This window comes from Mustelus asterias, chromosome 16 (genome assembly GCF_964213995.1).
Source record: "Mustelus asterias chromosome 16, sMusAst1.hap1.1, whole genome shotgun sequence".
NCBI classification, from domain to species: Eukaryota; Metazoa; Chordata; class Chondrichthyes; order Carcharhiniformes; family Triakidae; genus Mustelus; species Mustelus asterias.
Genome location: NC_135816.1, coordinates 64,275,257 through 64,291,628, shown reverse-complemented (window position 1 = coordinate 64,291,628; position 16,372 = coordinate 64,275,257). Strand labels below are relative to the sequence as shown.

Sequence of the window (16,372 nt, the reverse complement as noted above, 5' to 3'; positions counted from 1 at the left end):
ATTTATGTAGCGTACTAAGGAAAACAGAGAAGTTCCAGAAAAGCAGGGAAGAGGGACTATCAGGCAGGAGGAAAGGTAACAGGATTTTCCTTAATGCATTCCTAAGGCATGCAAACCTAGATCAGCAAGCACATTAGGTATAATCAGATACAGCTTCGTGATGATCTTTGACATTCCGGGAAAAATATTCCAAGAGCAATAACATTTGAATTTCACATTCATAAATAGCGGTAAATATATTACTCACTCCAAATGTCTTTTTTTTAAACCAAGGCAGCCTGCAAAGAGACTGCCTGATACCACAGAAGCCATTTGGATAAAAGGTGAGACGATTGAATCTTCCTAATCATTCAGAGAAATATTGCCAGACAGCCCAGAAAACAATTTTGTCAGAATAATGAGGTCTTTTAAGGATGTCACAATAGAGTTCAATCAGTCAATTCCAAATAGTGTGAGGATTTTTGGACTTAGGTTTTGGCTAGTCTCCAAACTTGAAAACTGAGGGACAGTATTACCCCCACTGAAGGGGACAGTAATATCCTCACTGAGGGACAGTATTACCCCCACTGAGAGAGGCAGTAATATCCCCATTATTGGGTGGAAGTCATACCCCTACTGATGGAGGCAATGATGCAGGTATTCCAGGAATACCTTCAGATGTCGCAATGGGTGGTAGGTACAGGATGGTAATCTCTCTACTGAGGGAGGGAAGGAATGCAAGCCTTCACTGTGAAGGATAGTTTCTGGGCTAGCTGCTGGTGTAGAGTAGAAATGTAGGACATTGTCAGGGAGTCAAGCCCAAAGCTTGGTAAAAATGACTGAAAGACAATTTCTGCTGCCTATATTCAGAATGCTAACCCATGTTTGCAATTTTTTCTCTTAAAAATACATCATTTTCTTAGAGTGTCAATTTTAAATTTAAGCAAGTTAACAGCTATACCGTCCGATGTAGTTGAGTGCCACCTGAACCATGGTTGGCCTATGGTGCGCTGTATGCAGTATTCATCTTAACACAGTTCAGGATTTTAAAAATAGATCTTGCATTCCATGTTAGCGTTGTCTTAATCATGCGGGCAATTGGGATTTGTTTTTAGGGGTTTAAAAAAAAGGACGGCATGGACAAGTTGGGCCGAAGGGCCTGTTTCGACGCTGTAAACCTCTCTCTCTCTCTCCATGACAAGATGCTGCCGAGGTAAATCTAATCACTTCAAATGTCGCAGAAAGAGTGCATCACAGAACTCATTTTATAAAGTCATAGAGGTTTACAGCATGGAAACAGGCCCTTCGGCCCAACTTGTCCATGCCACCCTTTTTTTTTTAACCCCTAAGCTTGTCCCAATTGCCGGCATTTGGCCCGTATCCCTCTATACCCATCTTACCCATGTAACTATCTAAATGCTTTTTAAAAGACAAAATTGTACCCACCTCTACTACTACCTCTGGCAGCTTGTTCCAGACACTCACCACCCTTTGTGTGAAAAAATTCCCCCTCACACTTCCCTTATATATGTGACGTACAATGTTTCTACATCACTGCATTGGAATTGAGCTGCTTACTAGTGACAATGGATTTTAACATATGTAAGGAATCAAGCTTCAAAATTGTTGTAGGAAGAATCATCTTCCACTACACAATTTGGTCACAATGACCGTCACATTTTATAAAGCAATATAACAAAGCCCAGCCATTGGCAAGGACTTAAGATACGTTTCCTCAAAATGTAATTTCTTATAATTCATCTTGCTATGTAAATGATATTCCTCCCAACAGTCTCAGTGTATAGGAAGAAGTGCATATCATTCAGCCCCTCAAGTCTGATCCACCATTCAATTTGATCACAACTGAATTGTACTTAAACTCCATCTGCCTGCCATCGCTCTATGTTCATGGCAAATAAATGTACCACTCAGTTTTCAAAGTTTCAAATTATAACGATGTGAATTCAGATACCACCTTTAACATAGTAAACAGCTCACAATCATTAAAAGAGAAAATTTGATATGAAGTCACATGAACAGACATTAGGACAGTTAGATATATTTTAAGGAACATATTTTAGGAGAAGTTAAATAGGGAAAGAGGTTTAAGAAGGAAAATGCTAAGATTGAGCCGAGGCAACTGAAGTCTTTAAAAAACACTGGTCATATGCCTATTGGAAAGCACCGCTTCCTCCTCACAAGAAACCATACTGAGTTTTTATCTCAAAGACATATCTTAAAATTAGACCAATTATTGAGGGAAATTGAAAAGCACTTTTTCCACACAAAGGTTAAAAAGAAATGTGGCATTCTCTCCCCCAAATAGCTATGGGTGCTTTCTTGGCTGATATTCCTCATCCACACCGAGTAAGCTACAACTCATCCAAAACTCTGCTGTCTGTATCCTAATATTTGTGTTCCCTGCACGAATACATTTACAAGTTTCACGCCTTTCGATTATCATTTTGCTTTTTCTATTCTTACTACCAAAGCAAATAAACTTATAAACTTGCTTATTCCTATCTGCCATCTTGTTGCCTACTCACTTAACCTTAAATAAACAATTGTAAGTCTGAAAATGAGGATTGATTGTTTCAATTTGAGAAATAAAATTGTAAAATCACACTTCAATATTGCTAGATTTATTGTAGATGGTCTTTCAATCATGTTACACTCGTCATTCAGATTTAAGTCTTCATCCTTGATTAACTGTGGTTATGTGATTATCCGTAGTTTTCAAGAGGATATACACTAATGACCAACCCCTTATCTTGAATATGAATCAGTTTTGTACTCTCCAGCCAGAAGAAACAACCTCTCAACAACTATCTTGTTAAGCCTTTGAAGAATTTTAGACATTTCAATGAGACCATCTCTCATTCAGTTAAATTCCAGAGAATATTAGCCCATTCTACTCAATCTCTCTCTTCCCAGGAATCAATCTACTGATTCTTCATTGCATTCCCATTAAGGCTAGTATATTTATTCCTTGCTAAGACCAAAATAGTTCACTATATCCCAGTAAGGATTTTCTTACTTTTGTAATCCAATCTCCTTGCAATAATAGTTAGCATACCATTTGTCTTTCTGTCTGCGGGATTAACTTCTTTGATGTCAAGAAAAAGCTAGGTGGGAGGATAAGTTGTGCAGAGAACACAAAAAGGTTGCAAAGAGATGTAGGACAGCAAAATGATTGGGCAAGAACGTTGCTGATGGAGAACATGGGGAAATGATTCACTTTGTTAGGAAGAATAGAAAAGCAGATTATTTTTTCAAGTGAGAGGCTAGTATTTGTTGGGTTTCAGAGGAATTTGAAAGTCTGTGTACACCAATCACAACAAAATAAAGTGCTCCTATTTAAGCTCTAATTTGGTAATTTCTTCAATTCAGCAAGGCTGTAGATGACAACACTATCAGCTGCCATTCTTGTACTTTAGTGTAAACCATCTATGACAAACTGTTGTTACAACATTCCCTGCTCAAAATCATCTTGCTCTTACCAGCAGCTGGAATATAGGTGGCAACAAGCATTCTTTCTAGTTGTATCTGGTATGGCTCCTGCTCTGTCCAAGACCGCAATAAACTGCAAAGAGTTGTGAATGAAGCCCAGTCCATCACTCAAACCAGCCTCCCATCCATTGACACTGTCTACACTTCCCGCTGCCTCGGAAAAGTAGCCAGCATAATCAAGGACCCCACGTACCCTGGACATACTCTCTTCACCTTCTTCCATTGGGAAAAAGATACAAAAGTCTGAGGACACGTACCAACCGACTCAGAAACAGCCTCTTCCCTGCTGCCATCAGACTTTTGAATGGACCTACCTCGCATTAAGTTGATCTTTCTCTACACCCTAGCTATGACTGTAACACTACATTCTGCACTCTCTCTTTTCCTTCCCCATGTACAGTATGCTTTGTCTGTATAGCGCGCAAGAAACAATACTTTTCATTGGATACTAACATGTGACAATAAGAAATCAAATCAAAACCAAATCAATTGGGTGGCTTGTTTATGCACAAATATTACCCTTCACAAGACGACTTCAGTAATTGCTCTTTGCAGGTGTCAAATAGCTTTCATTCCTTCTAAGCAGGAAGTGGAGCTTCTCCCTGGGCAGGTAATTTGTATTTTAGTTGTCGGCACCCAGAGGATCAAGTGCAAGTCAAATTGTGGCCATGTAAACAGGACATCAGAGGGCTCTATTTGGCCTGTCTGAGCTTAATGCTCCAATCATCCCAAAGGTGCAGTCCCAATCGAAGGGATTATAAAAATGACTATGTGTTAACAATCCAGGAGCACTGGGACATCTAAGCCAAAACATATGTAAAACCTTTTCCTCAAGGGTTAATGTAATATAGGCCTCTTTATTGAATAGATTTACACATTTAGAGTCAGAAAGTTTTCCTTTTTGCACTACTAAACCGTGTATATATGACAGATAATGTTTAACTCTAGATCTATGATTGTCTGCTATATAACTTAATTTCTTTTAAGCCCTAGTTTATGCCTGCAGATTGTTATTTGAATGAAGAGTAAACTTTATATTAAATGAAAAGTGTGTAGATAAAAAGCAATTCTCTAAATTAATGAATAAAATCAACTTCTGTCCCCACAGTAGAGAAAGACATCAACTTTAAATTTACGACATTATACGTGATTTTCCCTGCAGGATTCTGGTCATTCCTATTGCTGGACAAGTGAGGAATGACATTTTCTTGGTTATACCTGCTTCGCAGGTTTCACAGCTGCAGAATTCTGGACTTTTCCAAATTTAGCACCAAGTTTTCCAATAGCAATGTTTGGACAACTAGCAGGAGGCTGGTTCTTAGGTACTGCCATCTGTCTCTCTGGACCAGTTTCTTTCTGTTTCTAGATAGAAAAAGAAAAAAAAAAATTAGAATCAGGTGTACAATTAACAATTGTAATCACGTTGACTCTTACACTTTATTGGTTCACATACATATTTAGTGGAGCACTCTTTGTGAGGTGATGACTAACATTGCTGTGTCAAAGCTAAGTGAGCATGGCCCTATTATACCTGCCTTGAGCACCGCTGATACTGATATACAGAGGAAAATCTGGAAAAGTCTTGCATTCCCCAGCATGATGATATCCCCTCATTTGTGAGAAGAAAACTAAGTCACCAAAATACTAAAAAATTAAGAACAAAGAATATTATTTGAGGCTAAAACTGCAACAATTTGTTGGGGTCAGTCAAATATAATTGTTTTGTTTTGTAGGTTCGTTTTCTATACACTCTCACATCTGATTTACTGCAAGATGGCTGCAGCTATTCAGATAAGAATAGCTAAGTTCAAAGCCAATTTTCCAGGAACACAATGTTAAGACCGGTTTCATTCCCGTTATTAAGGTCAAAAAAGACCTGAAATTCCAATTGCGCAATATTTTGTCAAACAAAATAATTGTGATGGGGATTTAAGTCCTCAAATTAACTTATACAAGTATCTTGGCATCAAGGTTCTAAAGATCTGCTTCCAACTTTTTGGTGGATTTCTGCTGACTTAAATAGATAATTAAAACTTAAATCAGCACATTTTACTGCATATCCTCCATTGACGCTTTCACTTCTTCCTACATATCAGCAACCTCTTGCAACCAAAATATGTGGCATAGCTGAAGAATGGTGAATAAAACCCAAATACATCATTTAAAGAAAACAGCTCAGCATCTTTTACCTTCACTGGCACTATCTCTTGTGGATGCATTCTTACATCAGCTCGATTATCAGTTTTCTTCACTTCATCCTTGGATTCATCGTGTGTATTCTCTACAATCGTATCTTCATCTGAATCAGACTTTTCCATCAAAGTTTGAAGTTCTGAATCACTTTCCAGAAATGGATCAGTAGTCTCCTCTAGAAGCTCCTCTGATCTCATTTTTACATCATTATTTATTTCAGGCTTCATCCTGTCCTCTGAAATATAGTTTTTATAATGTTCCCACAATGCTTTCTCTGCGTCTGCACAGTTTTTCCACTCTCGCTCTATGTTCTCAGTCCTCCCCTGCTTCCCCCTCTCACTGTCTCCCCACTCTGTTCTCTCGCCGCTGTTCCCCCACTCGATCCTCTCGCTGCTCTCTCCCCATTCTACCCTCCTGCTGCTGTCTCCCCACCCTTCTCTCCCGCCGCTGTTCCCCCACTCTATCTTCTCGCTGCTGTCTCCCCACTCTACCCTCTCGCTGCTGTCTCCCCACTCTATCTTCTCGCTGCTGTCTCCCCACTCTACCCTCTCGCTGCTGTCTCCCCACGGTATCTTGTCACTGCTGTCTCCCCACTCTACCCTCTCGCTGCTGTCTCCCCACGGTATCTTGTCGCTGCTGTCTCCCCACTCTATCTTCTCGTTACTGTCTCCCCACTCTATCTTCTCACTGCTGTCTCCCCACTCCATCCTCTCGCTGCTATCTCCCCACGCTATCCTCTCGCTGCTGTCTCCCCACTCTATCCTCTCGTTGCTGTCTCCCCACGCTATCCTCTCGCTGCTGTCTCCCCATTCTATCCTCTCGCTGCTGTCTCCCCACTCTATCCTCTCGCTGCTGTCTCCCCATTCCATCCCCTCGCTGCTGTCTCCCCAAATAATCCTCTCGCTACTACCTTCCCGTTCTCCCCTCTCGCTGCTACCTTCCCACTCTCCCCTCTCACTGCTGTCTCCCCAAATAATCCTCTCACTGCTGCCTTCCCGGTCACTGCTGCCTCCCCGGTCACTGCTGCTTCCCCGCTCGCTGCTACCTCTCCGCTCACTGCTGCCTTTCCGCTCACTGCTGCCTCTCCGCTCTGCTCTTTGGTTGCTGCCATCCCGTTCCCTTTTCTCACTGCTGCCTCTCTGTCCACCTCTTTCCCGACTGCCCCTCCGTTCAGCCCTCTCGCGACTGTCCCTGCGCTCTCCTCTCTCACGGCTAGCCCTGCGCTCGTCTCTTTCATCCCTTGCCCTCCGCCCTCCTCTCTCACGGCTGCCCCATCGTCCTCCCTCTTTACGACCGCCTCTCTGTATTCCTCTCCCTCGACCAGCTCTCCGTGCTCTTCTTTCACGGCTTCGCCACCTTATTCTTCGCTCTATTCTTTCTCGGCTTCTGCGCTGCATTCTTTCACGGGTTCTGCGGCGTTTTCTCCATTCTGTTGTTTCACTGCTTTCATCAGAACTCTTTGACTCTGCTCTTTCACTACTTTCAGAGCTTTTCCGCTCTCTTTCAGATGTTGAGGACTTTTTCAAATCACCAGGTTTATGCTTCATGATAGGACCCAGAAAAGATTCTTTAGTACTGTAATGGAAAATAAATTGATTGTACACAACATTACACTGTCTTATTTTGGCAATTATGCATTTAGTTTGGCTATTCAATATCTTCCAAAGAAACAGCAGTTTTTACTATCATTTCCCTCTGTGTCTCACTTAGTTATATTAATGGACCAAGTTGTGGACAACAATGCTGTTTCGCATTTGGTTCAATATCCAACAAGGATATTGTCACTTTTTTCACCTCTTCCATTTAATTGGTCACCCCCTCTTCACTTGAATATATATCTTTGCATGCTTTCATGGGTACAGATTGTCCTCCAGTCCCTCAGCCAATTGATTTTACTTCCTATGTAATAGTGAGCATTAGCAGGTTATTCAGTTTGCAAGGCTCTAAGAGTAGAGCTCAACAGTACATTTTGATTGGGAGAAGTGGGGTGGGATTCTCCGGCCACACTCGCCCCAAAACCGGAGAATTCCGCCCGAGGTCAATGAATCTTTGTGTGGTCCGCTCCCGCCTGCTACAATTCAGGACGAGAGAATTGCCCTCCATAATCTTGACCGATATTCCCCATGTAGCCTGGAGACACTGAGGCTGTTTGCAGTATCCCAATGACTACATCAGCAGACTGAGAATGGAACAGACAATTAATTTGGAATATTCCTAATCTGCACGGTTCATTAATTGACTTGAGTAGCAATTTTTATTCACTTAAGCTACAAGAACACAAAAAAACTTTGCTTGTAATTCAACTAAGCAGGCATCTAATTAAATACATTTAAAACTGAATAATGCAAGTCATCTTAGTGCATTTTAAACTGAAATGCAAAATGTGGTGGTGCAACTAACTGGAGCTGCAATGTATAGTTGGACTACTGGTTTACTACAAGATCCACATTGAACTGAGTTGTCAGTTCGTGGAAGATCATAGAATCAAAAAATCCTTACAGTGCAGACGGAGACCATTCAGCTCATCAAGTCTGCACTGACTCTCTGGCAGAGTATCTTACCCAGGCCCTTTTTCCCCAACTCTATCCATGTAACCCCACACATTTACCATGGCCTTAGCATTTAACCTACACATTTGGGGACTCTAAGGGGCAATTTTAGCATGGTCAATCCACCTCATCTGTACATCTCTGGAGTGTGGGAGGAAACCAGAGAACCCGAAGGGAACCCAAGCAGAAACGGGCAGAACGTGCAAACTCCACACCCAGTCACCCAAGGCCGGAATTCAACCCGGGTCCCTGGTGCTGTGAGGCAGCAGTGCTAACAACCATGCCACCCTATGTTAACATTGGGAGCTGCCGAGCAGCAGCACTTCCCCACAATATCACTCTGGCATTTACACAAAGATACAAAAAGAGAATGAAAGGCTGAAGGCTAGGACCAAATTACTTGCAATTTGTGCTCAACTGGGCAGGGAAAGGAACTACAAAATATACAACATGGCATGCCACTACTAAAAACAAAATCTCTAATTTATATCTATTATGTCCACCCAATGTCCATCAAACTTTACCTCTAACAGATATAGTTACAAGGCTAAGAGAACACTAAAATATACATTATCTTTAAAATGTGCCATGCTGGTCTAGTTAAGCACTCAAAAATTGCATTTACCAGATATCTGCTTGATTTACTTTCTTCAACATTTCTTCAATCTTTGCGGATGGTTTCTGGATAAATTAATCAAACAAGCAAAAAGAATTAGAGAAAGTTCAAGATAATTGCAGTGGTACACAGTAGACTGGAAAGAATAGGCGGGGCAAAGTGCCTTTCTTGATTCCACAGATTGTCTCTAATTTTATAGCATCATTTAAAGATTTAGATAACACTGAACACAAACAAGGTATGTAGAATTTGCAATATTTGGATTTTGAAGCAAACAATTTCAAAACTTTCCCTTGATTGACAAGTCACCATGGAGGGAAATAAACTATTCAGTTTGAGTCATTTTCAAGTAGGTTTGTTCTGTGTTAGGTTCCTAAGTTCACCAGGGTAATGGCTTACATGTTTCTTTATGGGAAACCCCTGAAAACATTGACGCATTTTTGACACCTACTGAAAATTTGTGTCAAAAAATGTTGAGCACTTCAAGTTTTGTATTGATGCTTTATACAAAAAAATCCAGACTCTTTTCGATCCAGATCTCCAGGCAGAGTGTGGTTTATCCTCAGCTATTATAGATTTTACCCTGTCTCCATAACTCATTTCTTTAAGGGACAACTAAACATATCCTCTGACATCCCCACAAATAAAATCTAAAAACAAAAGTCAGCAAGATCCCTACAAATCTTTCAAGATGGAAACAAAAGTTTAATAACACAAATAATTTGACTAACTCACTTTTATTGAGAAAAATTGCTCTGTAATTGTAGATTTTCACTCCTGCATTCTTTACCTGTTCAATTCTGATTTCTTGCTGTTTCACAAATATGAAATTCTGCCGTTTTGATTCAAAAAGTTGCATATAGAAAAAGATGACACAAGGTCATAGACAAACACGTGCATGAGCAATCTTTTTATATATTATGAGCAGATTTTTTATGTCTTGTTCATGTTGAGTTGGAGGATGCACTGTTTGTGCCAAGTAGGGAATATATTTACGGGTGGCATGGTGGCACAGTGGTTAGCACTGCTGCCTCACTGCGCCAGGGACCCGGGTTCGATTCCCGGCTTGGGTCACTGACTGTGTGGAGTTTGCACGTTCTCCCCATGTCTGCGTGGGTTTCCTCCGGGTGCTCTGGTTTCCTCCCACAGTTCAAAGATGTGCGGGTTAGGTGGATTGGCCATGCTAAATTCCCCCTTAGTGTCAGGGAGACTAGCTAGGGTAAATACATGGGGTTATGGGGATAGGGCCTGGGCGGGATTGTGTCGGTGCAGACGCGATGGGCCGAATGGCCTCCTCCTGCACTGTAGAATTATACATTATACATATCCATATACGTATCAAGAGCTGTTAATTTACATTGATTAAATTTGATTATAATCCCAGAACATAATTAATAAAAATGGAATTTAACATATTTTGCGGGTCAAATTCAAACAAAATAGACAAACGTGTTATATATTTTAGATCTGTAAGCACATCTACATATTTTGCATCTCCGTGCATTTGTCAACTTTTTCATTATAAATTCCCATGTCCAAATTTATAATTGAAACTGTCAATCTATAATTAGATCCTTCCATTAATTACAGTGTGACGAATTTTACATAGGTAATTTTCAATATAAATGTGGACATTAGTTTCTGTAATTACAATTTCTTCTGAAAAAACAAATGCAATTTCATAAAGATATAATTTTATCATGTGGCAAAACCTATGCTGAGTTCAGGAAGTCCGGAACTCTGATCACCGACCATCCTCAGACCTTTCGTGCATGCACCAGCCAAGAACTGGCCACATATCGAAACATAGAAGGTAGTAGCAGGATGAGGCCATTCAGCCCTTCAAGCCTGCTCCGTCATTCATCACGATCATGGCTGATCGTCCAACTCAATAGCCTAATCCTGCTTTCTCCCCATAACCTTTGATCCCATTTGCCCCAAGTGCTTTGCTAGCCACCTCTTGAATACATTCAATGTTTTGGCATCAACTATTTCCTCTGGTAATGAATTCCAAGGCTCACCACTCTTTGGGTGAAAAATTGTCTCCTCATCTCCGTCCTAAATGGTCTAACCCAAATCCTCAGACTGTGACCCTTGGTTCTGGACCCACCTACCATCAGAAACATCCTTCTTGCATCCACCCTATCTAGTCCTGTTAGAATTTTATAAGTCTCTATGAAATCCCCCCCTCATTCGTTTGAACTCCAGCGAAAACAATCCCAACCTAATCAATTTCTTCTCATACAACATTCCCACCATCCCTGGAATCAGTCTGGTAAACCTTCTCTGCACTCCCTCGAGAGCAAGAACGTCCTTCCTCAGAAAAGGAGACCAAAACTGCACACAATATTCTAGGTGTGGCCTCACCAAGGCCCTGTATAATTGCAACAGCACATCCCTGCTCCTGTACTCAAAACCTCTCGCAATGAAGGCCAACATACCATTTGCATTCTTTACTGCCTGCTGCACCTGCATGCTTACCTTCAGCGACTGATGCACAAGCAGACCCAGGCCCCGCTGCACACTCCCCTCTCCCAATTTACAGCCATTCAGGTAGTAATCTGCCTTCTTGTTTTTGCTTCCAAAGTGAATAACCTCACATTTATCCAAATTATACTGCATCTGCCATTGATTTGCCCACTCACCCAACCTGTCCAGATCATCCTGAAGAATGAACTTGGTCAATAGAACTTGAGGAACTTGTTCTCAAAATGAGTTTCTCTGCATGTGGCTGCATGGTGGCACAGTGGTTAGCACTGCTGCCTTCGATTCCTGGCTTGGGTTACTGTCTGTGTGGAGTCTGTACTCTCTCCCCGTGTCTGAGTGGGTTTCCTCCGGGTGTTCCAGTTTCCTCCCACAGTCTGAAAGACGTGCTGGTTAGGTGCATTGGCCATGCTAAATTCTCCCTCAGTGCAGCCAAACAGGCACCGGAGTGTGACGATTCGGGGATTTTCACAGTAACTTCATTGCAGTATTAATGTAAGCCTACTTGTGACACTAATAAATGAACTTTAAACTTGCTTAAGTACTCTGGGATGTAGATTATCAGGCCCTGAGGATTTATCCACCTTTAATCCCATCAATTTTCCCAGCACCATTTCTTTACTAATATTGATCTCCCTCAGTTCTTCCTTCTCATTAAATCTTGCATTCAACAACGTCTCTGGTATCTGATTTGTGTCCTCTTTTGTGAAAACAGAACCAAAGTATGCATTCAGTTGCTCAACCATTTCTTTCTCCCCTATTATACATTCCATCATTTCTGTCTGTAGGGGACCTACCTACATGTGCAGTACCGTTTCATATTCTTCAGGCTCATGACAACCCTGAACAGAAAGCAGAAAAAAGAACAGTGCAAAACCCAGATCAGGTGACCTTTTGCGGCTAGCCATTGTTGAGTAAGTGTCTCAGGACAGGGACAAAGATGTGGGACAGGGAGAGGTCCTAAACAAGGGAAGAGAGTCACGGAGTGGTCCCAAACTAAGGAAGCGGTGAGGTCTTAAAATGAAGTCTCTGGTCAGGGATGAAAGAAATAGGTCCTGTTAAGATAAAAGAAAGAAACAAAGAAATAGACTCAAATGAAAGAAAGAGCTGTAGGGAGCAGAAATAAGGGAAGTGGGCACGAGAGAAGCCTTGAAGGTTTGAGAAAATAACCGAAGGTTGGTGAATCTGTGCTGCTGGCCGCTGGGGCAAAGGTACCCCTTTACAACAGTGGTGTTCTGTTTGGCACAGCCAAAGATGTGAAATTGTACTTGTAAGAGGACTCTTGAGTACACTCAGAAATCCAGGGGAGAGGAATTTCGGAAGGCAAGATTGAAACCCTGCAAGGAGAATTGTTGTTGAAGCCATCCAAGTAGGAGCAACTTTTGGAGAGATCGTCAAAAGTGGAGATTGGAAGCGCTCGTTAGGAAGACAACATTTCAGTGAGATTGGTTGGCTCACAATATGATAAATGTCTGGATGGGTTGTTGAGAAATCCATGGAATCGGGTTTGGTCGCATGTGCCTTTTTTTTCTGTAGTGTGGTGTGCTCAACCACAGTTCGCCTCTTAATTCATATGTACCTCATACTTACCCTGTACATTAACAGTATAAGCCAAATACTGTAAATTGGTTTATCTTTCTGAACTTGTAAAGTTATTTTTGTACCAAAGCTGTGGAATCTTGTGGCTTTATTTACTTAATGAGCCTCTTGAAACTCAAGCTGTCTACTTTGAACAAAACTTTATTGGTTCCAAACTGGAATGCCCTCCACTACCTTGGGCCTGGCCAAGTATCATGATGTGGAGATGCCGGCGTTGGACTGGGGTAAACACAATAATCATAACACATGTAAACACAATGTTTAGTTCTGGTGCTAATGTGTAGACATTCAGGCTAAAAAAAGTTCAATTGTTAAGTTAACATCAATTGAATTAATAGTATGCTGTAGTTAAGTAAACAAAAATAATTTTGTGCAAAATAAATAATTGTAAAAAATTGTTCTGAGCAGTATTTTCTATCATTTAGTTTCACACAAAAAATGAAAATATAATATTCAAACATTCAGAAAATTAGGCACAAATATGCCTATATTTACTTACCTTTAGCAATGGCTGTATTTGAGCAGAGGACAGATTCACAGTCAGTATTCTACCATAAAACAAAGGTTTTCTCTTGAAGTGTTCAATTATGTTATTGGTTGCGATCATGGAATCCATTTTCAGGAAAGCCTATTCATTACAGTATGAACATAATCATTAAACACTTCATAGAAGTACTACAAGTATTTACCAATTAATTATAAAGCAAAAACATTAAAAACTTTTATCACCAGCTCACTGCATCTAAAAATTACCCATTTACCCAAAGCAATCATAGCAGCCTAGCTACTTAAGACTCTTCAATATGGTACCCTCACATACATCATCAAATTATCAACATCTATTTAACAAGATACCACAGTAATAAGTTTAACTTAAAGTTTACTACAACCTTCTTTCTCTTCCATGCCTTGTGGTCTGAGTCAAGTTTCCGCATGGTAGGTTGTTGCATAAGGTTAAATCTCACGGGATCCAGGGTGAGGTAGCTAAATGGATACAAAATTGGCTTGATGACAGAAGACAGAGGGTGGTTGTAGAGGGTAGTTTTTCAAACTGGAGACTTGTGACCAGCGGTGTGCCTCAGGAATTGGTGCTGGGTCCACTGTTATTTGTCATTTATATTAATGATTGGATGAGAATATAGGAAGCATGGTTAGTAAGTTTGCAGATGAAACCAAGATTGGTGGCATAGTGGACAGTGAAGAAGGTTATCTCGGATTGCAACGGGATCTTGATCAATTGGGCCAGTGGGCTGACGAATGGCAGATGGAGTTTAATTTAGATAAATGCGAGGTGATGCATTTTGGTAGATTGAACCAGGGCAGGACTTACTCAGTTAATGGTAGGGTGTTGGGGAGAGTTACAGAACAAAGAGATCTAAGGGTACATGTTCATAACTTCTTTAAAGTGGAGTCACAGGTGGACAGAGTGGTGAAGAAAGCATTCAGCATGCTTGGTTTCATTGGTCAGAACATTGAATACAGGAGTTGGGGCGTCTTGTTGAAGTTGCACAAGACATTGGTAAGGCCACACATGGAGTACTGTGTAGCGCTTCTGGTCACCCCTATTATAGAAAGGATATTATTAAACTAGAAAGAGCGCAGAAGAGATTTACTAGGATGCTACCGGGACTTGATGGTTTGAGTTTCAGGAGAGATTGGATAGACTGGGACTTTGTTCTCTGGAGTGTAGGAGGCTGAGGGGTGATCTTATAGAGGTCTATAAAATAATGAGGGGCATAGATCAGCTATATAGTCAATATCTTTTCCCAAAGGTAGGGGAGTCTAAAACTCGAGGGCATAGGTTTAAGGTGAGAGGAGAGAGATACAAAAGGGTCCAGAGGGGCAATTTTTTCACAGAGAGGGTAGTGAGTGCCTGGAACACGCTGCCAGGGGTAGTAGTAGAGGCGGATACAATTTTGTCTTTTAAAAAGCGTTTGGACAGTTACATGAGTAAGATGGTTATAGAAGGATATGGGCCAAATGCGGGCAATTGGGACAAGCTTAGTAGTTTTTTTTTAAAAAGGGCGGCATGGACAAGTTGGGCCGAAGGGCCTGTTTCCATGCTGTAAATCTCTATGACTCTATGAGTCAACCCATTTTTTCCGCTTACATTCAACAGGTCATATTCTAGATACTTTCCTTCCTGAAAATGGGGCATGAGCCAATTTACAATTCCCCACTCACTTGATGTGATGAGAGTTCACCACTGCACTCCTAAGGCGTGAGCATTCTGCTGAATGTTAATGAAGTACTTAGAGCTCTTAGCTTCACTCATTGAAGTGGGGCTCAAATGTTTAACCTTCTGATTCAGAGACAAACGTTTTTACTGAGCCACGGCTCATTCGTTTCTATCTTACTGGATTCAAATAATAAGATTATTTAACTCTTTGATCCGTGTACTTAAGAACTGCCCTATGTACACAGCTATTAAATTTGTTACACACTACTTGGGATATGCTTGGAATTATAGTCTGCCAATTATTGAAGATGCAGTTAAATACAAACTGTTCATTGCAGTACTTGCAGCAATCCTCTTTGTTTTAAGGGGAGAGACTGCTCTACCCACTAAGAAAGCTTGCTTTCACAGAAGAGAAGTCCTTCACCTGCTTTTTCTCCCTCAATAGGACCAGCATCTATTGGGAACTGCTGGCTGTTCTATGTGATGTATAGTTTATTCCAATTGAAGCTTAATCCAAAAACTGGGTTTTTGATAGCCAAGAGTTACTCCATAATGGAATTTCTACCTAACTTTCAGCATTATAGGGCAGTGGATTGCAAAATTTTTTAGTCTGAGGACCACTAGGCAAGGCAACTGACTCCTGTCCCACCTGCTTTCACTTACCACTGCATAAAGATTAATCACAATTACTGGGAAGTATGAAAAATATTATTTTTGTGTTTCTTACACTACTAAATGCAATAAGTTTATCTGAGTTACTTTTTAAATTAAATATCTTAGTTATTAATTCATGCAAGAAACAAAAGTATAGACATTTTCATGTTATAAACATGAATACTACAAGCAAACATGTTTAATTGAAACATTCTAATGCATGCTATATTCACAGTAATCTTCCGAGAAACTAATATTTATTTTACATTTATAGTAATCAAACAAATTAAACACTATCATAAATCTTGCTGTTCTTCAGGCTTATAAGCAACATGTACCTCACACAAAGGAACCAGTCTGGTTCTGTGACTTCACACAAGTGGCGGCAATAAAGATTCTGGCCTGCTCTTTCATAGATCTTGGTCCTAACAGTGGACAACCTTACAAGATGTTATATCCAACTTTAGGGTTTACAAATGTCTCAAAAGTTAATGAATAATACATTTATTCTCTGAACTAAGGAAAGATTTACTGAAAATAAAGGAAATAATTTTTCACATGGTTTCTATTACCCCAATGTCTAACAAGAAAGACATAGGAGGACGTTTG

At 40.7% G+C, this 16,372-nt stretch overlaps 1 protein-coding gene across 3 annotated transcripts in view; it reads right to left on the bottom strand.

Moving 5' to 3' along the window:
* Positions 1-16,372, bottom strand: part of LOC144505217 (uncharacterized) — a 54,093-nt gene that overhangs the window by 11,623 nt on the left and 26,098 nt on the right. For all 3 annotated transcript variants that reach the window (XM_078231203.1, XM_078231202.1, XM_078231204.1), the window contains 4 exons: positions 13,430-13,558; positions 8,857-8,912; positions 5,679-7,257; positions 4,708-4,851 (listed from right to left, as the gene is read on the bottom strand). In XM_078231203.1, coding sequence (XP_078087329.1) covers positions 4,708-4,851; positions 5,679-7,257; positions 8,857-8,912; positions 13,430-13,558 — 1,908 coding nt within the window. The remainder of the gene's footprint in view (positions 1-4,707; positions 4,852-5,678; positions 7,258-8,856; positions 8,913-13,429; positions 13,559-16,372) is intronic.